At 43.2% G+C, this 22,904-nt stretch overlaps 2 protein-coding genes across 4 annotated transcripts in view; one reads left to right on the forward strand and one right to left on the reverse strand.

The window, feature by feature from the left end:
• The window catches only part of DTL (denticleless E3 ubiquitin protein ligase homolog), a 60,067-nt gene extending 49,333 nt beyond the window's left edge, over positions 1-10,734 (reverse strand). Inside the window, exons 1-7 of one of the 2 annotated variants that reach the window (XM_029593251.1) lie at positions 10,541-10,734; positions 8,406-8,531; positions 4,545-4,643; positions 3,493-3,554; positions 3,294-3,414; positions 1,060-1,125; positions 608-723 (exon numbers count right to left, since the gene is read on the reverse strand). In XM_029593251.1, the coding sequence (XP_029449111.1) occupies positions 608-723; positions 1,060-1,125; positions 3,294-3,414; positions 3,493-3,554; positions 4,545-4,643; positions 8,406-8,531; positions 10,541-10,580 (630 nt within the window). In that variant the 5' untranslated portion in view covers positions 10,581-10,734. Of the gene's footprint in view, positions 1-607; positions 724-1,059; positions 1,126-3,293; positions 3,415-3,492; positions 3,555-4,544; positions 4,644-8,405; positions 8,532-9,930; positions 9,968-10,540 lie in introns of those variants that run through there. The other variant, XM_029593252.1, reaches the window with a different exon arrangement.
• A 56-nt stretch (positions 10,735-10,790) lies between these two features.
• The window catches only part of INTS7 (integrator complex subunit 7), a 110,342-nt gene continuing 98,228 nt past the window's right edge, over positions 10,791-22,904 (forward strand). For both annotated transcript variants that reach the window (XM_029593249.1, XM_029593250.1), the window contains exon 1: positions 10,791-10,918. In XM_029593249.1, the coding sequence (XP_029449109.1) occupies positions 10,831-10,918 (88 nt within the window). In that variant the 5' untranslated portion in view covers positions 10,791-10,830. The remainder of the gene's footprint in view (positions 10,919-22,904) is intronic.

Consider the following 22,904-nt stretch of genomic DNA (forward strand, 5'->3'; position numbering starts at 1 on the left):
CAAAACCAGCGCACTGGCACTCGATGCAGCTCTCAGATGGCCAAACACTCGCACGGTCAGCAAAAACCCCCGACCGCAGCGCACCAAAGCTGTTTATTTTTTCGCAAAACTTTTTGGATCAGCCATGTCAATAGCAAAGCACCAGCCTGTAGCAAAAGGAGCACCAGACTGCAGAGAGAGAGCAATGAGGGGAAATAGGACAAAGACAAGAGAAGAGGAAGCACAAAAACAATTAGCAGGGCTGAGCACAAAGCCTCATCATCGTACAGGAACTTTTCCACTGTCAGGAGGAGGGCTAGGGTACCAGCCGTCACCTCACTCCTTCTTAGCCAAGACACTCAACGGAGGGAGGGAGCTTTAGCTATCACTGCAGGAGGTCAGAGAATTGCCTGCTCTATCCTGGCACACAAGGATGCATGTCCACTATCTGCTGGAGATGAAGAAATACTGAAAGGCTGGTGTCTGGGCTGAGCTACATAACAGTGACATCAGCGAGTCATTGCTTTCTGTCTCCATCTGCTGGTCAAAGTGCACTGCCTGAATGAACAGCAAGGCCATTTTGGCTGCTCTCTGCACTGTGGTGTGTCTAGAAGATTCCAACACTCACCACGGCTGGAGCAAGACCCCTAGCTGTCTGCTTCTTCTTCTTCAGCTTGGATGGCGTCTGCTTGTCCAGCACATTATGGGCTCCGCTGATCTGGTTCACCTGCCTGTAGAAACCGTCTGAAAGACAAGTGTCAAAGTCATTACCTCGAGCACTTGGAACTGGCGTGCATAGCTCTGCCATGTGGTTTGCAGCAGGACAGCAGAACAGCTGAAAAATGCTGCCCAAAACCACTCACAAAAAAAGCAGCAAACCTCCACTCCACCACTTCATCAAGAGCAGCAATCAGAGGAGGCGGCAAGCACAGAGCCAGGCCTTAGGGCCAGCATCAGCAGGGTGAAACACACACAGATCATGAATTATTGCTGGGAACTTGCTACATTGATACACAGAGCAAGCTGTCAGAGCTGAAAAGATAAACTATCAAAGTGCTATGAGCTGAACCTGTCCGTTACCTTTTTTATTGCATCGGGTATCCCAGACCATAATGTTGCCATCTCTTCCTCCAGTACAGAACACCGCTGTATCAAAAAGAGCAGAGTTAGTCTACAACACATTCTCAGAAAATTAAACAGACAGCAGCCAGCGAAGAGTGCCAACTGACTCCACTTCTGCTGAGCAGGTTGGTCTAACTCCTGCTTGTACTTGCACTGCATGGAGGTCCACGGTTTTTTGGGTTTTTTTTTAAAACCAGGCCTATACGTCTGTGCATGCGGTTGGGGGGTAAGCCTAAACCGGATCAGACCTACCAGCAGGAATGGAGCCAGTTGGCAACTATACAGCTGGCTGGTTGCCCCACTTCCTGAAGCAGCAGCCCAGACTCATGCACCCAAGGCCTGGCCTACAGGCTCTCCAAGGTCACATTCTGGGCAAACAACAAAACCCAACTCCAGCACAGCAGCCAGAAGCACTACAAAAATCCAAGGGCAGAAGTTTTGGACGCCGAGGGCTTGCTTAGCAGAAAGATAGACTAGCGGAGTACCAGGCAATCTTTTAAAGCACACACGACCAGCAGCAATATGCTCCCTCCAGTATTCCATGGCTCCCCTGGGAGCAGCCATGCTCATAACAGCCTGTCTGATCACCTGCAGTGGAACGGGACCTGATTGGTTCAAGTACTGTGTACAATTTATGACATCACAGCCAACATGGGCCAATCGGATTCAACGAGTATCAGGTAGTGACCCTCTTGCTGACTTGGCTGTTGCAGGGGAGGGCAATTCCTGGGAATTGCAGAGCAATAGCAAAAAGAGCTGCAAATAACTTAGCAGGAAAATATTTGTGACAGGGACAGTATCACTGTCATGTACTTTTGAAATACAGTACAGTGCACATAGGCTAAAAGTTTCCTTTTAACAGATTAAGGGGCAGATACAATAAAATGTGAGTAAAAAAACAAAAAAAAAAATGCGATCCAAGTTATTTTCTTTACTCATGATTACACACACACACACAAAATTGATTCCCAATGCAGTAAGCTAACGGGATGCAATGCAGTGGGAGTTTAAAAGCAGAACAAAAAAAAAAAATGCACATATACAAAAATGCGCGCTGGGCAGAAAGCATTAGTTGTGCTCTAGACAGGCAGAAAGTGAAGCGTGCGCTTCCCTATGGAGCAGAAACGTCCTAGCACAACTGTTACCAGTGTTGTGCATGCCACTGTCTATTGCTGGGGCAGGCCCTTCCAGCAGCACAGTACAGCACTTGCTGTATATACACAGCTGTGTGCTGCTACCGCCTCATGCTTCTCTGGATTCGTCTTTGTACGTATCAGCTGGCGGCAGAGTGGCGGGCCAGGCAGGAGCTGCATGGCAGCAGCCTATCAGGATGGTGGGCCTCAATGCAATGAACTGGAGCAGCATGAGGCCACAGCAAGAGTCTGCTGGACACACAGCAAGCGCTGCACAATGTTGACTCTAAGTCTCTTCCCCAAAGAAAGTTTCTGTAATGATTGTTGCACGAACAACAATTCTGCGTATTGGACTTGGGTACCTCAATTCTTAACCTTTATTTAAACCCCCCCCCCCCCCCCCCCCCCAAAAAAAAAAGCTTGGAAGCGCAACTCCTGGGTCAGAGCGGGAGTAAGATTAGCTCACATTTCTGGGGCTGGTCTATGGTGTTGTACCTAGCCCGATGGTGGATCTGGGGTTCCTAGGTGCAGTGGTCCACCAAAGACCCAGCAGACCAGAATACAGCACCTCCACGCCAGGAACTCCAGGTCCAGCAGCATAGACTAACATTAGCCCCAGAAATGTGAGCCAACATCCACCTCTGACCCAGAAGTTCTATTTTCCAGCATTAAAGAAATTTCAGTTAATCCTTCAGTGGTTTAATGTGCCTCCCTGTGCTGGGGAGTAATAGCCAATACTTTCATGTAAATAGGATTTACAAGGAGAAGCACCAATTCCTGTGCCCATGCTTGCTCTCAGTCATGCAGACTTTTTGCATGTAAAAATCCTTATTAAATTGTAAGTTATGCACTCAGCCATAATTAAAAGCGTCACTTGACCTAGTGCACTTTATGATATCGGCCCCTGCATGATTAATGCTTTCACTTTCAGCTTTTGCCTCCCACTGGTGTTCGATTCATCCATCACCAGAGTCTCCCATGCCCTTCCTCACCAACAGCAACGGAGCAGGTTTGGCTGGCCCTTCGCTCGCTAAGCATAGAGCGGAAGCTGACACTTACCTTTTTCATATTTAGAGAATGCGACGGATTTTAGGCTGCACTGATGCCCTCTGCAGGTCCCGATGAGCTCCCCAGCCCTCACGTCCCACAGTCTCGCCGTCTGGTCCCCCGAGGCAGTGACCTGCCGCAAGAAAGGCACCGATGTAATGCAATCATCACACGAAAGCAACAGCTAAAGCCGAAACCAAAGCCAACTTACAATCTTGTGCTCCCCCGGAACCCAGGCGATGTCGAAGACCGCATTGGAGTGAGCCGCCCACTCTGAGAGCAAGAGAGAAATGCATAAAACGTGATGTTCTCAAACCGAGTCACAAGAGCACTTCAGCACCCAGCCAGGGATACCCAGAGAATTTACACGCAAACAGGACACAGAGCCTCCAAGCTGCCGCAAGAGGCACATGCCAGCTGATCCAGTCGTTGCATTCTGGAGGAGGGGATTCTGGGATTGTGAGGTACATTTTATTTATTTTATTTAAAATCTTTTCTATACCATCATTAAGTTAAATACCATCACAACGGTTTACAGGAAGGCACAAATAATAATGATAAATCTATAGGAACATACATTCTAGACAGGTGCCATTAAGATTTGGTTACATAGTTTTATGATCAATACTATTTGGTGAATGTGGTAAATCTTGCCCTTTTATACAGGTATCATTTTATTTACAAGAATAATTTTATAAGTTGTATATTTTATGTTAGCAGTAAGGTAAAATAATAAAATGCGCACAAATTAGGTGCTGTGTGCAGATGTTCTACTGCCTGTCCCCTTCTACTTTCTTTTCTCCATTCTCTTTTCCCCATTCTCTTTGGGGCCAGAGATGAAAAGTTTGGGAACTACTGATCAACAGTGCCACGGCCATCTCTAGACTGGAAAGTAATCCTGGTGTCTAATCTGCCCGTTTCTTTCTCTCTTTCTTCTCTCCTCTCTCCCTGAGAAGCCAAGCTATTCCAAAGAGAAAGAACCAGGGGGTGCCATTCTGCATCTGCCTAGCACATCTGGCTAGAAGTGAGGGGCCAAGACCATATAGAAGGCCCCTGAAAGTGCAGGTATGAACTGATGAGTCTAAGAAGTTCCCCAATTTCTAGATCATCTCACACCAGCCCTACCAAGTGCTATTAGCATACAACCATTCTAGAAAGGAACTGCACAACCACCTCCTGTGCAAGGCCACTACCACACAGTCCAGCGTCAGCAGCAGCAAAAGCTTTTAAGTGCTCCAGGCCACACTCAGGGTCTCTGCTTACCTCCGAAGAACTGCCTCCCACCGGCATGGCTCTCTGTGTCGTACAGCCGGAGCAGACCCTCCTCATTTGCCACAGCAAGGATGTGATGAGTATCCGGAGCTAAGAGCAAGAAAACCGTACACAAACTTTAGCGCTGTCCTGCAGGGACAAGTCTCAAACTTAGCAGACACAGAAATTGGAGTCCAAGGCCTCGTGTTCCGTACACGGACACCGGATCTCAATATGAACACCCCCACCCAGCGCAGACTTTACTGAGCACAGTGGTTTTTTTTTTTGTTTTAACTCAAAGTCAGAACTCAGGATATTGACGTTACTTCACAAAATGATTTGTTTTACCGTGTTTTACTTTTGGTTCTATGTGGCAAGGACGCGCTGGATTCTCTTAATGATTTGGTGTAGTTACTTTGCAATCTAAAAATACATTTATCTACAGAGAAATAATAAACAGGTTCCATCCAACTGCTCAGAGAAATAAATATGTGGAGGATAGTGACCAAGCCACAGTGTGAAACCTTAGCCAGAGGAGGCTACTGCAGCTATCGAGACAGCAGGAGGCAATCTGGGCCAGAAAGGAACATCTAACACCAGCTCCCAAACTTTCTTCTTGCCAGCAACAGATCGCTGTCCAAAGCCACGATCACTCGCTGTGCGTTCTAGGACAGAACTGCAAGTCACCCTCCAAAAAAACATGAGCAGGCTAACCCTGCCCGAGGAGGACTGTAGACCTGACTAGGAGAAGAGAAACAAACAGGTCCATGGGAAGCAAAGCACTTACAACTTAGCATCAACATTAACAAAATATTTTTCTGATTGGGGCAGGTTAAGCAGCACTGGCTACATCTCTACTTTTTTTTTTTTTATTATTTCTATAAAGCTTTAATATGTAAGAAATATATTTTTCAAATTCCCTTGCAAATGCCTGATTATACTTCAGGGTAATCACAGTTTGGTGAACCGAGCACGCTTGCATGAGGCACCCCCTTCAGGCCGCAGAACACGGCCTGAAGGGGGCGCCGAAGACCCAAGTGTTCCTCAGGGAGGCCCAGCCTGGAGGAATGCGCATCATCTTTGCTGCTTCTTCAGTTTTGGATTTCTTCATTAGGTTAATCGAAACTGGCCGTGTATCCTGTTCAACATGCATCTTTTCTGGCCTTTTTACACAGTGATACATCCATTTCATGATAAAAAAAAAAAGTGCGCATATTCCCCTTCAAGCGATATCTCTGCTGGACACGTGGTCAAAAACTTCTTACATCTGGCCTGTGTCATCTGACTCACATCAGGAAAAATCCAAAACATCATATCGCAGGAAATTAGGCACTTGTGGCAGAAAACATTGGTGAGGTCAGTATTCAATGTTGCAGTGAGCAGGAAGTTAACTAGCGAATTTTGATTGGGATATTCCATGGGACTTAACGGGATAAGTCTTGCAATAAAGTTATTGGGGCAATTCTGTCTCTCAACAGGCTTTTGGATATTGGGAAAAATAACCCTAGCATGTTAAGCAGGTGCTGATCCTTGCCATTCTATACCTTAAAAAAAAAAAAAATATTGGTCAAATAGGGAGGATTAACTTGGTGGGGGTGTGGCACTTTATGTCCAGGAGGGTATAGAGTCCAACAGGATAAAGATCATACAAGAGACTAAATGCTCAGTAGAATCTATATGGGTAGAAATCCCATGTGTATTGGGTAAGAGTATAGTGATAGGAGTATACTACCATCCACCTGGACAAAATGATCAGACAGATGATGAAATGCTAAAAGAAATCAGGGACGCTAACCAATTTGGCAGTGCAATAATAATGGGAGATTTCAATTACCCCAATACTGACTGGGTAAATGTAACATCAGGACTTGCTAGAGACAAAGTTCCTGGATGTAATAAATGACTGCTTCATGGAGCAATTGGTTCAGGAACCAACAAGAGAGGGAGCTATTTTAGATGTAATTCTTAGTGGAATGCAAGATTTGGTGAGAGAAGTAACGGTAGTGGAGCCACTTGGCAATAGTGATCATAACATGATCAAATTTGAACTAATGACTGGAAGGGGGACAATATGTAAATCTACAGCTGAAACACTAGTTTCAAAAAAAAAAACCTGTCATAAAACGAGGCAAATAGTTAAACAGAAAGGTGCAGCTGCAAAGGTTAAACGTGTACAACAGGCATGGACATTGTTTAAAAATACAATCCTAGAGGCGCAGTCCATATGTATTCCACACATTAAGAAAGGTAGGAGGAAGGCAAAATGATTAATAGTATGGTTAAAAGGTGAGGTGAAAGAGGCTATTTTAGCCAAAAAAAATGCATCCTCCAAAAGTTGGAAGAAGGGTCCATCTGAAGAAAATAAAAAAAAGCATAAGCATTATCAATGTTTTACACTTAACTTGGCAAGGCAGGCCAAGAATTTGAAATTAAGTTGGCTATAGAGGCAAAAACTCATAATAAAATATTTTAAAAATATATCCAAACCAAGAAACCTGTGAGGACTGTTAGATGACAGAGAGGTTAAAGGGGCTCTTAGGGAATATAAGGCCATTGCAGAAAGACTAAATGAATTCTTTGCTTCTGAGTTTACTAATGAGGATGCTGGGGAGATATCGGTTCTGGAAATGGTTTCCAAGGGTGGTGAGGCAGGACAAACATACAGGAGTTTCTTCTGTCCCTCCTGTTTATGAAATCTCTATTTATCGCTCCTAAAGTTAATTGTGGTTTTAGAGGTAGTAGTTATTTTCCATTGCTTTGACATAAGAATACTGGACTATTGCCAGTGCAATACCAACCCATATACCAAGTGCTGTCTCTTAGAGGAAAAAAAAAAAAAAAAAAAAAAGAATGTGTCCTCTGTCTCCATCTGCTGGCGGGTGGAGGTAAGCCACACATCTGGACTGGTGTAGCAGGATAATAAAGAACCATCTTTTCACCTTGAGTGAAGTCAATAAATTAGTATTAATTTGCTGGGAGCTGTCAGCTCTATTGCATTTAGTATTCAGCCCGATGAGTCACTTTTGGGGAGGGTCAGAGGGTGATGTTTTGCCCAATAATTTTTTTTTTTTTTTTACAGGAAGGGGATTGGAGGTGGGAGCAGGAGGAATTGGCATCCACTCAGCATGCTAGTTTGTTTTTTTTTCCAGTTATCTAGCTAACGTCATGCCTGCTATTTTTCCCAGCCTGCATTAATACTCAGTATTAGCTGGATAAATTTAAGCCACACCTCCAGAATCCTCCCACCTTGCCTCCTTTTTATCTGGTTAAGATTTAGCTGGGCGACTTACCCTGTTAAACAAAACAAAACTCAGTCATTCAGCACAGCAGGATATTTAAAAGACTTTAGAGTTTGTCTGGTTAAGTCCCGAACTTAGCTGGACAATCCCTTTTCAATATCAACCTTGCAGTGTAAGTTCCTTATCTGACTCTAGAGCAAGAGTCTCCGAACTGCTTTGGGCTGAGTGTGAGACAAGAATCCTACAATCGCTTCCTTAGCCAGGCTCAGAAACCTCTTGCAATTAAAACGAAACTGAGAATCAGTGAGAGTTCTGATGTAGGGTACTTGGGCCAAAGTGCTTTATAGAAGCATGGAAGGAGTCTCATCCCGTTACTAGACGCTCTCATCTCCATTTCCAGAAGCACAGAGGTAGAGCCAGCCATGCTGGGACTGGAAGCTGTGGAGCTCAGTTCGGGCAAGTGGCCCCAGCCTTCCTCCGCCAAAGTAAGCTTGCGCAGAGGCTCTGAGCAGCTGGTTGGGCGGGATCAGAGTTTATTCCTCTTTGGACGTGCAAAATACTTTAGTTCTTATCTACGGACAAATTCCATAACATTCAAACAAAAAGCGGTCACATCTCAGAACAGTAATCTCACCTGTACAGAACGTGCAGCCGAAGGGCGGAACGGGCATCCCCAAGTCGCACTGAGAAATGTGCTCATCTTGCCTGCTGCACTGGTAACAGTCCAAGAGCGACTGCAGAGGGTACCCGGAAGACAACCCTGCAAAAGAAAAAAATCTTCACTGCTTGACTTCCTAACCCCACGAAGTACGTATTAGCTCACAAAAAACAAAACAAAACAGGATTTTCTTTATGCCAGGACTCTCACCTTGACTAGTACCAAACATAGGAAAATGTTTTACAGGAAAGAGTGCAATATATGCGCTGGTGACCTCCATGCTATGCTAAAGCTTAGGCTTTGCTTTCACCCTTCATGTCTCTTTCAAATCCTTCCCTCCTGCCCCACCATGTCCCTACAATTCACAAGACCTGAGCGACAGGGCTTTGAACTCAGCCTCCAGCTCCTGCCTGAACCAACCAACAAGGGAAATCAAATACCTAGGCAGGACTAGAACTGGCTTTCTTTTGTTGGTGCTTTGGCTCTATTGCAGGCCGATACAGTAAGGAGCGGTAGGAAGAGCTGCGTTAGTGCCAGGCGCACCCGCGTTTGCTGCTCGCACAGTCCGGCTCACCTACCGCTCAATACTGTATTAAAATCGCATGCAAATTCAAGCCGCGTCCAACACGCGTCCATGAAGTGCAGTCCATTTTACTGTATAGGCGCTTTATAAAACCATAAAAAAGAAGGGCAATCCAAAAGAGAAGTTGCCCCCTTTCACAGGGTAGGGAAGTTCTGGTCTACTTGTTGAACCAATAAAACCTCCATTGCTACTCTGCAACGACTCAATTCAATTAACGCTTCTAGCAAAAAGCTCAGCAAGGCGAAAGGGATCAAGCGAACACACATGCTCGCCACAAGGGGGCGCTAACAGCTCAGCAGGTGTGGGAGGAGCAGATGGGAAAGGAGGGAAAGACGTGTCCACATTGTCATAGCAATAAAGTTTCTTGAACTGAGCCGATAGCATAAAGTTGGGGAGGGAGACCGATAGCAAAAGATTAAGGCCCTGATACAAAATTTAAGCGCGGTTTTCAAATTGATATGGCAATGATCTCATATTAATTATAATACCCCACCCCCCACAAAAAAAAAAAAAAACCCAAAAAACCGGAACCCACATTCAGTCATTTACATTTTCACAATGTCAAGCTCCACGGGCACAGCTCGGTAAATTTTGTTAGATTACTGACTTCAGCAGAAGGACTAGAACTGTCCCAAATAAGCCCCTGGACCGTCAAATTCTGATGTCAGGCGGACTAGCAATTTGGGATACAATACAAAATTATAATAGTTACAAAGGTTTGGATAAAGTATTTTAGCAGAGGAGTAGCTTAGCGTTTAGATCAAGAGGATGAGACCCAGGGAAACCCGGGTTCATATCCCCCCCCCCCCCCCAATCCCCCGACACTCCTATGACCTTGAATGGGTTGCTTTATCTTCAGTTCACTTAGGTGCCTCCTTAGAATGCAAGTTCTCTAGAACTGGAAATTATTATACTTACTAATAATGGTGTAAGCCACCTTGAGCATGTTGGAAAGGCGAACTAAAATAATCCAAAAGCAAACAAAAGAAAATGTTGCAGTGGCAACATTAAACAGCTTTGTCAATACATAAGTAGTTCAGAATCAGACAGCACACAGATTCCAGGAGCCAGTGTAGAAAAAAAAAAGTAGGTAGTCTTATCGACTTAAACACGTGTCACAAATATAAATATAAATTTACATTACTCCAATTATAAACTGGGGGCTTGATGGACACTTGGTCTGAACCAGTATGGCATATTCTTAAATCGGAGATATTTATCATAGATTCAGGTAGTGAACAACGATATTTTAATTGAAATTATTACATTAATTTACTATAAACAATGATTTTTCTTGACTCTTTTGTTATAATATGAGCCGGGGCTCCGTTCAAAGACTTTTTCCAGACCTACCCTGATCTTTTCACGTGGATCTATGCTGACCTTTTCCCTCTGGCTCTTAAGCCACCGCATTGATAGCCCCGGCAAAGAAAAATACATAGGATCTGTACCCGCCATCCGCACTGCTCCACTGAACTCGCAACCTGCCGCAAGAGACCCCCGAACAGCAACTATTTGGGACACTTACCACTGCCCCGCCACGGCGCGCTGATGATAGAGCGGAACATGGCAGAGCACAACCCCGCCACAGAATGGTGGAACTTCTGCTACAACTACGGCCGTTTCCCGCAAAGATCCTACAGGCTACAGCTCTGAACTACCCGCGAAAATGACGTCGAGGTACCCCATTGGTCGAATCTGGCTTGCAGCATTGGCGCGCCCAGGTTACTTCCGGCAGCGAGGCCATTTCCGGCCGCCGCTCGCCTGTAGTCGGGCTGTTACGCTTGCGCGGTAGTGTGAGATCTGGTAGCTTCAGCTATGGCGGCCGGCAGGTCGTTTCTGGCGGATGCGGGGTACGGGGAGCAGGAGTTGGATGCTAACTCTGCCCTCATGGAGCTGGATAAAGGTGAGGGGGGTCTCTGTGTCCTGGGAGGATGCTGGGGGCTTTAGTTTCCCTCGGGAAGGCATCTCTCTGCTGCCTCAGCTCTGGATGAGCGTTTGGGGCAGGCCCGTCTTTTGATGCCTGTCTCTTCAGGTAGTTTGGCATCTGTGGTGCAGATTTTAAATGGAAGAAGTAGGACTACAATCGTCAGGGTAGAATGGACAAAATGACCCGGGGCTAGTTTCACTTTTATAGACTAAAAGATTTATTGAGGTATAAATAACATAAAAGTTTGCCATCCTGGGTCAGTCAGACCGAGGGGTCCATTAGTCCCAGTATCCTATTTTTACTAGAACATAAGAAATTGACATGCTGGGTCAGACCAAGGGTCCATCAAGCCCAGCATCCTGTTTCCAACAGAGGCCAAACCAGGCCACAAGAACCTGGCAATTACCCAAACACTAAGAAGATCCCATGCTACTGATGCGATTAATAGCAGTGGCTGTTCCCTAAGTAAACCTGAGCTGTTAATGGACTTCTCCTCCAAGAAAAATCAACAGAACCAGAGGTCACGATTTGAAGCTCCAGGGAGGAAGACTCAGAACCAATGTCAGGAAGTATTTCTTCCTGACAGGGTGGTGGATGCCTGGAATGCGCTGCCGGAGGACGTGGTGAAGACCAGAACTGTGAAGGACTTCAAAGGGGTGTGGGATAAACACTGTGGATCCATAAAGTCTAGAGGACATGAATGAAGAGTGGGTGGCTCGTGGATATGACAGCTACTACCTGGAGATAATAACCTTATTCAATAAACATACACACGGTTAATGTGACTCCAACATTGCTCTAAGCTTCAACGGCAAGAGGAAATGTGGAAAAAAGCATTTGCATTCACAAAAAAGCAGGGAGTAGCTTGCTTGTTACAGCGGTTACTACCCCAAACCAAATAAGTCTGATACTATATCCAGCATAGCTCTCTGCTTCAACGGCAGGGGAGGGAGACCGATATTTCACACATATCCAGCATAGCTCTCTGATTCAACGGCAGGGGGAATGAAGAAAAGTGGATCTATATACAGAGAACAACCAACAAGGACTGAATTACATAGTCTGGGTAAACAAATAAGCATGGGTGTGGCTTGCTTGTTGCGGCGGTTGCTACCTCTAACTAATTAAGCTAGATATTTTGCTTAGATGCGGTTCCAATACTGCTCTCTGCATTAATGGTGTGGGTGGAAGGGAAATAGAACCAAAAGGTTACTAAGAGCCAAGAGAAACAGATAAGTATGAGAAGAAAAAAAAGTGTGAAGCTTGCTGGGCAGACTGGATCTTCTTCTGCCGTCCTTTCTATGTTTCTATGTTTATCCAAACCTTTTTTGAACCCAGCTACACTAATTGCACTAACCATATCCTCTGGCAACAAATTCCAGAGCTTTACTGTGCCTTGAGTGAAAAAGAATTTTCTCCGATTAGTCTTAAATGTGCTAGTTGCTAACTTCATGGAATGCCCCCTGGTCCTTCTATTATTTGAAAGTGTAAATAACTGAGTCACATCTACTAGTTCAAGACCTCTTTTGATGTTAAAGACCTCTATCATATCCCCCTTCAGCCTTTTCTTCTCCAAGCTGAACAGCCCTAATCTCTTCAGCCTTTCCTCATAGTAGCCAGGTACCTGGCAGGATCTCAAAGAATAGCTAGAAAAGTGTTTTATTAGTGGCAGATGGGAAATGCTGATATTTGTACTCTGTTTTGTTTTAATTATGTTTTATTTTATAATTGTTTTATTACGTAATCTGCGTAGCATGATTGTTTTGTTAGAGGTGGAATATAAATTCTATTAAATAATAATAAAATAGATTCCATATAGCTATTACACAGTAATAAATAGTGGCTATTTCTTAACTCTGCTTGGTTAATACAGTTTGACTTCTCCAGAAACTTGTTCAAACCTTTTTTTTTTTTCGTTTTCTTTTAAACCTAGCTACTCTAACTTAACCACATCCTCTGGTAATGAATTTCAGAAATGTGTTGAGTGAAAATGAATTTTCTCTGGTTTGTTTTGAATGTGCTATTTATTGACTTCATGGCATGTCCTCAATCATATTTTTTGAAAGAGTAAATAACTGATTTACCCATTCTATTCTACTTGTGATTTTATAGCCCTCTCTCATATCCCCCCCCCCCCTCCCCACCCACCTTGGCCATCTCTTCTCTAAGCTGAATAGCCCTAACATATTTAGCCTTTTCTCATAGGGGAGCCATTCCATCCCCTTTATCATTTTGATTGCCTTTATCTGTAGCTTTTCCAATTCAACTATATCATTTTTGAGATGCGGTGACTAGCACTGCATGCGGTACTTTAGGTGTGGCCTCACCATGGAGTGATACAGAAGTGTTATGTCACTTTCTGTTTTTATTCTCCATTCCTTTCCTAATAATTCCTAATATTGTTTGCTTTTTTGACTGCCATTGAGGATTTCAAAATATTGCCCACCATGACCCCCAGATCCTTTTCCTGGGTGTTAATTCCTAATGTGGAACCAAACATTGTGTAACTAGTGTGGGTTACTTTTCCCCTGTGCATCCCTTTGTACTTGTCCACATTATAATTTCATCTGGCATTTGAATGCCCAGACTTCAGTTTCACAAGATCTTCCTGCAATTTTTCACAATCTATTTATTATTTAACAGCTTGGAATAATTTTGTGTCTTTGATTTTGTTCCCCTTTCCAGATCATTTTATTTGCTTGGTTTATATTTTGCCTTTCAGCCACTTCAAAGCAGATTACATTCAGGTATTATAGGTATTTCTAAATAAACTAAAAAGCACCAGTCCTAGTACAGATCCCTGAGGCATGCCACTGTTCATCCTTCTCCACTGACCATTTAGTCCTATTGTCTTTTAACCAGTTTGTAATCCACAATAGGACATTGCCTCCTATCCTGTTACTTTTTTTTGTCAAATGCCTTCTGGAAATCCAAATACATTATACCCACTGGCTCACTATTATCCACTTGTTTAGTAACCCCTTCAAAATAAAAAATGTAGTAGATTGGTGAGGCAAGATTTCTTTTGTGTAAATCCATGCTGGCTGTGTCACATTAAACCATGTCTGTCTATATATTCTGTGATTGTTTTTTTTAGAATATTTTTCATGATTTTATCCTAGCACTGGAGGCCAGACAAGCTGGTCTGTGGTTTCCCGGTTCACCCCTGGAGCCCTTTTTAAAGATCAGGGTTAGATTGGCTACCTTCCAGTTTTCAGGTAGTATGGATGAGTTTAATGATGGGTTAAAAATTACTAGTAATAGATCCACAATTTAACTTTTTGAGTTCTTTCAGAATTCTGGGGTGTATACCATCCTTTCCAGGTGATTTGCTACTCTTTAAATTTGCCAATCTGCCTTCTTACCTTTTCCACCTTCACCGTGATTTGGTTCAGTCCCTCTGAATCATTACCCATGAAAACCTTCTCCAGTACAGGTATCTCCCCAACATCCTCTTCAGTAAACACCCAAGCAAAGAAATCATTTAATCTTTCCGCGATGGCCTTATCTTTTCTAAGTGCCCCTTTAACCCCTCGATCATCTAACAGTCCAACTGACTCCCTCACAGGCTTTCTGCTTCGGATATATTTAGAAAAGCTTTTACTGTGAGTTTTTGCCTCTATGGCTAACCTCTGTTCAAATTCTCTCTTAGCCTGTCTTATCAATGTCTTACATTTAACTTGCCAATGTTTATGGCATTATCCTATTTTCTTCTGTTGGATTCATCTTCCAATTTTTGAATGAAGGTCTTTTGGCTAAAATAGCTTCTTTCACCTCCCATTTTAACCATGCCGGTGATCGTTTTGCCTCCTTTCCACTTTTCTTAATGTGTGGAGTACATCTGGACTGTGCTTCTAGGATGATATTTTTAACAATGACCACGCCACTTGCACACTTTTTTTTACTTTTGTAGCTGCTCCTTTCAGTTTTTTTTCTAACAATTTTTCTCATTTTATCAAAGTTTCCCTTTTGAAAGTTTAGCACGAGAGCCGTGGATTTGCTTACTGTCCCCCTTTCAGTCATTAATTCAAATTTGATCATATTATGATCACTATTGCCAAGCGGCCCCCACCACTGTTACCTCTCTCACAAATCCTGTGCTCCACTGAGAATTAGATCTAAAATTGCTCCCTCTCTCGTCGGTTCCTGAATCAATTGCTCCATAAAGTTATCATTTATTCCATCCAGGAACTTTATCTCTCTAGCATGTCCCGATGATACATTTACCCAGTCAATATTGGGGTAATTGAAGTCTCCCATTATTACTGCACTACCAATTTGGTTAGCTTTCCTAATTTCTCTTAGCATTTCACTGTCAGTCTCACCATCTTGACCAGGTAGATGGTAGTATACTCCTATCACTATAGTCTTCCCCGACACACAAGGGATTTCTACCCATAAAGATTCAATTTTGCATTTAGTCTCATGCAGGATGTTTATCCTGTTGGACTTTATGCCATCCCGGACATAAAGCGTCACACTGCCTCCCGGGTGCTCCTCTCTGTCATTGCAATATAATTTGTACCCCAGTATAGCACTGTTCCATTGGTTATCCTCCTTCCACCATGTCTCTGAGATGCCAATTATGTCTGTCATCATTCACTGCTAGACCCAAAAAACAAATCGGAAGCCGATCCAGTTGGCTGTGATACAGTAAAGACAATGAGAATCGGACGATCAGAAGAAACATCTATGTTTCAGTTAGTCAGCCAGAGTGACTCACTGCTCTCTTGATTAACAAATGTTGGTACCTAATCAAACCAAATCACACTACCTCAACACCTTTCCAAGGTGAGTAACTGAACTTTTCAACCTTTTTACTTAGGTATACACTGCTCCTAGCTTATTTCTAGCTTCTGGCTACTTTTTTTTTTAATGCAAACACTCAGTTCTGCTTACTAGCTGCCTTACAGACTGACTATTTAAAAATACAAACAGTCTAACTTGTTTGTTCGCTGCCTTACCGACTATTAAAAGCACAAACACCCTAAATTATATTCCCAAATAGTTAACTTTGCCCCAATACTTTTAAAAAAAGACAATGTCCCAAGCAAAAACTTACTGATTGCTTTCAGCCAACGGCAAGGTGATCCTCTGCTCTCAGTGCTCCCACTGGTATGTTTATAGATTTTTCCTCTAGGAACATATCCAAATTATTTTTAAATCCAGTTACACTAAATGCCATAACCACATCCTCTGGCAATGATTTCCAGAACTTAACTATGCTCTGAGTGAAAAAGCATTTTCTTCAGTGTATTTTAAATGAGCAACTTGCTAACTTCTTGGAGTGTCCCCTGGTCCTTCTATTGTCTGAGAGTAAATAACCGATTTACATTGACTTTTTCAAGTCCCCCCCTCAGCTGTCTCTTCTCCAAGCTGAACAGCCCTGACATCTTTAGCCTTTCCTCATAGGGGAGCTGTTCCATGCCTCTTATCATTTTGGTTGCCCTTCTCTGCACTTTCTCCAGTTCAGCTGTATCCTTTTTGAGATGCAGCGACCAGAACTACACACAGTATTCAAGGTGCAGTCTCACCATGGAGCGATACAGAGGCTTTATGACATCCATTTTATTTGCCATTCCCTTCTTAATAATTCCTAACTTTCTGTTTGATTTTTTTGATTGCCACAGCTCAGGGTGCTGTGGCAATCTGTGACGCCTAGATCTCTTTCCTGGGTGGTAACTCCTAAGCTAGATCCTAACATTGTGTAACTACAGCAAGTTATTTTTCCCTATATGCATCACTTTACACTTGTCCATGTTAAATTTCATCTGCCATTTGGAAGCCCAATCTTCCAGTCTTGCGAGGTCCTCCCGCAATTTATCACAATCCACTTGAGATTTAACTACTCTGCAAAATGTTTTGGGACAAAGGCTCAGCTCTTAATTCCCTGGGTGTTCCAGTTGCAGCTATTTCATGATAAAGACGGGGGCACTGTTGCCCCAGTGGAATCTGGATCAAACTGTTAGAACTCTTGTCTTCTCCTTTCAAGATATTTAATCTCATGTTCTCGAATATTCATCAAAGTTGGATCCCTAATGAACTATTCCCAGACCTATCTAATTGGCAGTATTTTCTCCTAGTCTTTCCATAGAACTGATCACTTTTAACCAGGGCTATCCTAATTATCAAAGGTCATTTTTTGCCTTTAGTTAAACAGGCAGTATCTCTTTCAGTGTGATACTAAGGGTAATGTCTTCCCTTATATCTTCCTCAGGGATCTAAAAGATAGTGAATCCCTTTCAGTTAACTGATAGGCCTTTAGCCAGCGGACCTCACAAGAGTGAGGCAGCTTTGGGAATTCTCTTTGTCCTTGTAAATGAAACAGACGATCTCCTCAGCCTTTGTCGATGGGTTAGCAGGTTTCGATGTGCTTTGTGCTCATTCTGTGAGGGCTCTGGCTTCCTCTGGAGCAGAGGCTGCAGCACTTGTTCTGGATAACATCTGTAAGGCAGTCACTTGGTCAATACAGTCTCTCTCGTAGATGATATGGATTAGATGTGCAGGCCAAGGAAAGAAACTGCCTTAGGATAGGCATTCTCCAAGCAGCCCTATTATCTTCTCGCATGTTGGAATGGGCTTCGGTACATCCCACTAGTCTGGACTGGTGTAGCAGGATAAGGAAGGTGAAATTTGATCTTGCCAGTTGAATTTCCTTTCCTTGATTCCTGCTACCCCAGTCCAGGACCTTCCCTGTTATCTTTGACAGGAAATGTCAATTTTGCCTTTCATGTTTGCCTGAGGCTTCTGTTTCTCTGCTCTTTATGTTCTTTGTGGCATTGCTTGGTGTATGCAGTGGGATACGGTCTCTGCGGAGCAGTTTGCTTTCTAAGCAGGATAAACCGACAGTTTTTCCTTCCTCCCTTCTGCTATTGAAGTTTCTGTTTATCGTTCCCAAAGTTGATTGTATTCTAGGGACTGTTGGTATTTTCCATTGCTTTGAGTTAAGAATCCTGACTGTTGCCAGTGCAGTACCATGTAATGGCACTGCCAAAAGTTTTAAGTTACCTGTCAACCGATACGATGTGCAAACGGCTGTCGGTGTATAAACGCTAAATAAATAAATAAATAAATGTGTATGTGTATATATATATATATATATATATATATATATATATATATATATATATATATGTGTGTGTGTATATCAAATGATGTCACTGAAAAAGGGCGTATCCTGTGTCTGTCTGCTAGGTGGAGATAACCCACTAGTCTGGACTGGTGTAATAGGACTTAAAGGGAATTAACAGGCAAGCCAAACTCCACCTTCTGTATAAGAAGTGAGGAAGTTGGAACTGTAAAGTTAACTGCATCTGGTTTCCTGCATATTGATACTTGTGTGGCCATTGTAGATAGTTCACTCTCTCTGTGGAGTAGTCCATTTTGTATCTGATTGAAGGATGGAGTGCATCAAAGGAGTTGTGAAACTTTTTTTTGAGTTTCTTCTTTCTGTCCAAATCATAAAAATATAATCAATATACCAGTAATATTTGAAGGATCTAGTCTGATGTTAAAAATTCTCTGCCATAAAAACGTTGGCATGTGGTGGTGCCATCCTGGCACCTAAGATCTGTAGATTCAGGAAATGTCATTAAAGCTGAAGTGCTTGTGTTTCCTGTGAGCATTGGGGGCCCAGGGTGGATGTCTCTAGAAATTTTGTAGCATGTAGTTATGCCATCTGCGTGGGGAGTGTTGCTGTCTAGGGCAGTAGCTGCTTGTTCAGAAAGTCTGTGGTGTCTTTAGAGATGTTCAGTTTCAGATTTGTTTGGGGGGGTTTGTTTTATTTTGCCAGGGAATGTCTGTTAGAAGAAAAAGTCCGTGGGGAAAATTGACTTTGATATAACACAGGAGAAAATAATCAGAAAAGTTATTTTTCACAGATTCCTTTTTTTTTTTTTTTTTTTGTTCTAACGGTGAAATTCCCAGGCAAAATAAAATAAGAGCTGAAAACCGAGGCCCGTAAGTGACTGGTAGGAAGCCGTTTGTGTAGTGCCCAGAAAGTTTGGGAATCCCTTCTGTAAATCCAGACATATTTCCTCTGTGAATATGCCCACGCTGGATATAATGTGTTTGTGCATTTTGGGCACCGTGTAGAAGGCCTTCCCATCCCTGCCATGTCATATCTCTCCTCTTTCAGAAAACGAGTGAGGACTTGGCTGTTTGAAGCAGCTTTTGGCACAAACCAACAACTCCGCATCCAGCCCATGCCCCTTCCGGTACTCTCTTGATTTAAACCTGAACTCCCCCACTCTGCACTCTGATTATCGGCTGGTATTGCTAGCAGCGCTTATTGATTACTGGTCATGCATATTATCATTGGTTGCTGTACAGCTTTCTTTCTCTGCTTTCCCCTAGCTCCTGTTCTTTGCAGTGCTCCTTACATTGACTTCTGTTGTGCCTTGTACTTTTTAGCTCCTTTTTGCCATGCCCTATGCTGGGATTTATTCCCTCTGCTATTTATACTGTAAGACTCCACAACGTAACCGAATCTCTTATTGTAACACGCTTTGATCCCGCTGACTTGAAAAGCATGCCCTAAATAAACGATGATGATGGCTTGCTGTTACGTTTTTCAGTTGAGACTGTGTTTGTTTTGGAAATGTTAAGATTTTTCAGTTGCTAGTGTATCCCTGTGTGTGGGGTACCTGAGTCGGTTTTCCTGTATTATTGTATTTAAGCAGTGTCACTGTATTTTTACTTTGTATTAAAATTGATCATCTTAAGATATGTTAATAGGAAAGCAACTTCGGACAATGCCTGGTGATATCCCAGGCTACCTTTAATGTGAGACTTCAACTGAGACACATGGGCAAGCAGTGAAAAGAGTAAAAGTTAATATTGTATTTTAAAATCTTGTGTGTTAATTTTCCTCTCATCAAGGTGTGTGCTTAAATTGATTTTGGCGCACTCTTTGTGTGCTGAAGACAGCTGCCTCTTGGCCACAGGCCCTTCCTGAGAGCATGGAGATCCTGGTTCACATCCTCGTTCTCACTGTAATGGTGTCTGGGCCCTGTGTCAGGAGCATGGCTGCAAAGTCCGCTGCGGCCTTTTCACATCTGGTCTTGGCACTAATGCTTTTTTTTTTTTTAATTTTATTTTTATCATTTTCAACAATATACAAGTAAGAAAAAAACCCTTACTTCCAGAAAAATATAGAAAAGAATGCTTATACATATACAATTAATAAATCAGAAACAAATTAGATCAGTATAAGCATCTTTTTCATCAATATAGGTAATAATTGGAGGGGAAACAGAATACAGGGAGATTAAAAACAAAAAAGAAATGCTTAAAGAAACAGGCAATTAATGTGTACACCACTTCTTAAACTAAGATCTTCTCGACCTAGATGTTAATCAGAGGTAGGGAAGCTATATTCCTAGGAATGATTTCAACTGCTCTGGAAAAAAGAATGTAAAGGAATCATTGCTTGAGGAAATCAGACATTTGCATGGATACCTTAGTCTAAAAGAATATCAGAGAGAGAATCTGTGACCTTAACATAAGAAACTCAGTCTCCTCTCCTGGGTCACTGGTGTCCGGATAGTCTCCGATTTCTTGTGTATGGAAACTTGCGGAGATATTCTTAAAGTATCTCCGCATCGCATTACTGACGTCATGCTCGGACGAGAATGTTACCAGGAGGATTGCCCGATCGTACCCTCAGAAGAGGAGTTTTCCAAAAACTGTCAGATTCTCAATCCCCCCCCCCAAGTTAATTTTTTAGAACTTTTCAGTTTAGAAGAAATAGGCAAAAACAGCAACTTACTAACAGGTGGAAATTTATCCTCTTCACATTTTAATACCTCCCAAAAGTAGCTTATTAAAGTGTGATAGGGGTCTTCCCCCGACAAATTTAAAAACCTAAGGTTTAAACGCCTGCTGTAATTTTCTAAATATTCTAGCCTCCTTAAGATAGTGCTTGAATCTTTAATCAGTTTAGTATTACAATCCTGTAATTTTGTAGAGGAAATTTCAAGCTTCTTCTACAGAATGATTGTCCATTTTTTCCTCTAAAACAGTCATTTTTATCCAAATTTACCATTTTTGTCCCATGGTCTCTTAATGTGCAACCAAAACAAGGTCCCACAACGCGTCCAGCGTTACCACCGCAGGTTTAGTTGGAAAAACAGAAGACTCTCTCTCTGTTCTTTCTCCCCTGCTGGGCTCAGCCCGGCAGCCTCCAGCTCTCCACACCCGTCCTGGCTCCCGCTTAGGGGGGTCGCAGGCAACTCCTCTGCGCCGGCTCCAGCAACTGCAACGGGAAACTGTGCTGCTCCAGAAAGCCTCTCCTCTCTCTGGCCCCCACCTTTCCAGGGCAGCCTCGGCGAGGTCCTCACCCGGCGTCCTGGGCAAAAGAGGAGCTCCAGCGATCGGGGCCGACGGCGGATGAAGATCTGGGGTGGGGTGGGGGGGAGCTAAGTGAGACTTCCCCAGACGATTGAACCGCAGCGGGGTTAGCAGACCCCGTTTTGTGAAGCAGGACCCGGGCCGAAGGATGTAAGCAAACATTGTCCCAATAGGGTAGTCACTTCGGTGGGGGTAAGTCCTGACTTTCCCCTTTCTTTTTGCAGGCATCTCCGAAGGAAAACGTAGCTCACAGGGAGCACACGTTACTCGACCCGGGCGCACGCCACCATCTTGTTTTACCCCTTCCTGGTTATGTTGGCACTAATTCTAAAGGGAAAGGACAAACGGCTCACTTTTATTTTTAACTTCATGTATTGAATTTTACATTTTTAAACAAACTTTGTACAGGAAACATGATTAGAAGTATATACAGTACAGATACCATTGCTTAGCAAAGGAAGAACAGTATTATCACTCTTTTTAGACCACAATCATTGGAAAGAGGCAGAAATGAGAACAAAAGAATATCCATCAAGAACAAGAAATTACCAGTGCATGAACATTATTTATACATCCTGCATGTTATAATCCATAGACCGTTAGATGTCGTATCCAAGGGACTAAAAATTACAAGCATTTTCTTAGTCGCTGGATGCTCCGAGCCGCTCAGGAAGAGAGAATCCGTAAGAATTGTGATGGAGCAGAAAACTGCCATGGATGCAGCGGACCTGGGAGCCCGCTGCTGCTGCTTTTCAATGGAAGAGAACTCGCGTCAACTTGAAAACGCAAGCTGGAGGTGTGTTCTGCCCCTGGAAATGCCGCCTCCTGCTGTGGATAAAAGTGCACGAGTCTTGGCCCGCCACACATGCCTTTAGCCGGGTAAACTGCTTTTGAAAATTCCTGTTCTCAGAAGTGGAATTGTTCTCATCTCATCGGATATCTCTGTGGTATCACAACTTAATCAGGGGTGTACTGCCTTTTACTCAAGCGGTATAAATCTCCACGACCGTTCTCCCAAGCTATAAAACCTATGTTAATATTTCAATAGTGCTAACTTAAAAATGTGTGCAATTAAAATCTAGTGGCTTATTCTCTTGTACATTACGCTACAGAAACAATTTGGTGCAATTGGTAATCGGGCCCTTGTTTGCTGGCCAGCTTTGTACATCTGCTTGCTAACTGTGTAGCGAATTCTCTGGAAAGCTGTATCCCCAGCCAGGCCAGCAGCGTTTCTGGGGCTTTATCCACAAGACGTGTCTGTCTTCAGATTCGTGCTCCCCTTCTGGGTCTCTGAGCAGTACAGGCAGAGGGACTGAAGGGGGGGGAGGGAAAACCGAGATCTTGATTTTCCAACATAACGACAGTAGATCTCGTTGCAATAAGATTCGCGGGGCGGTGCGCACACTTTTCTTCCAGTGTCGCACAAGCCAGCCTGCCTCCACTTAAATCCATTGTTTATGTGCAAAGAAAATGCTTTGTGCATACGTTTTGTTTTATGTCTACCAGTTGTGATAGTGTAGAAAATGTTTTGGGTGCACAAATCATGCTTTCTGCACACATTTTCAGCTTACCATGCTCTTTTTAGGAACTCCCAATGCATTAGCGTGCCATT

Source organism: Rhinatrema bivittatum, chromosome 3 (genome assembly GCF_901001135.1).
Source record: "Rhinatrema bivittatum chromosome 3, aRhiBiv1.1, whole genome shotgun sequence".
NCBI classification, from domain to species: domain Eukaryota; kingdom Metazoa; phylum Chordata; class Amphibia; order Gymnophiona; family Rhinatrematidae; genus Rhinatrema; species Rhinatrema bivittatum.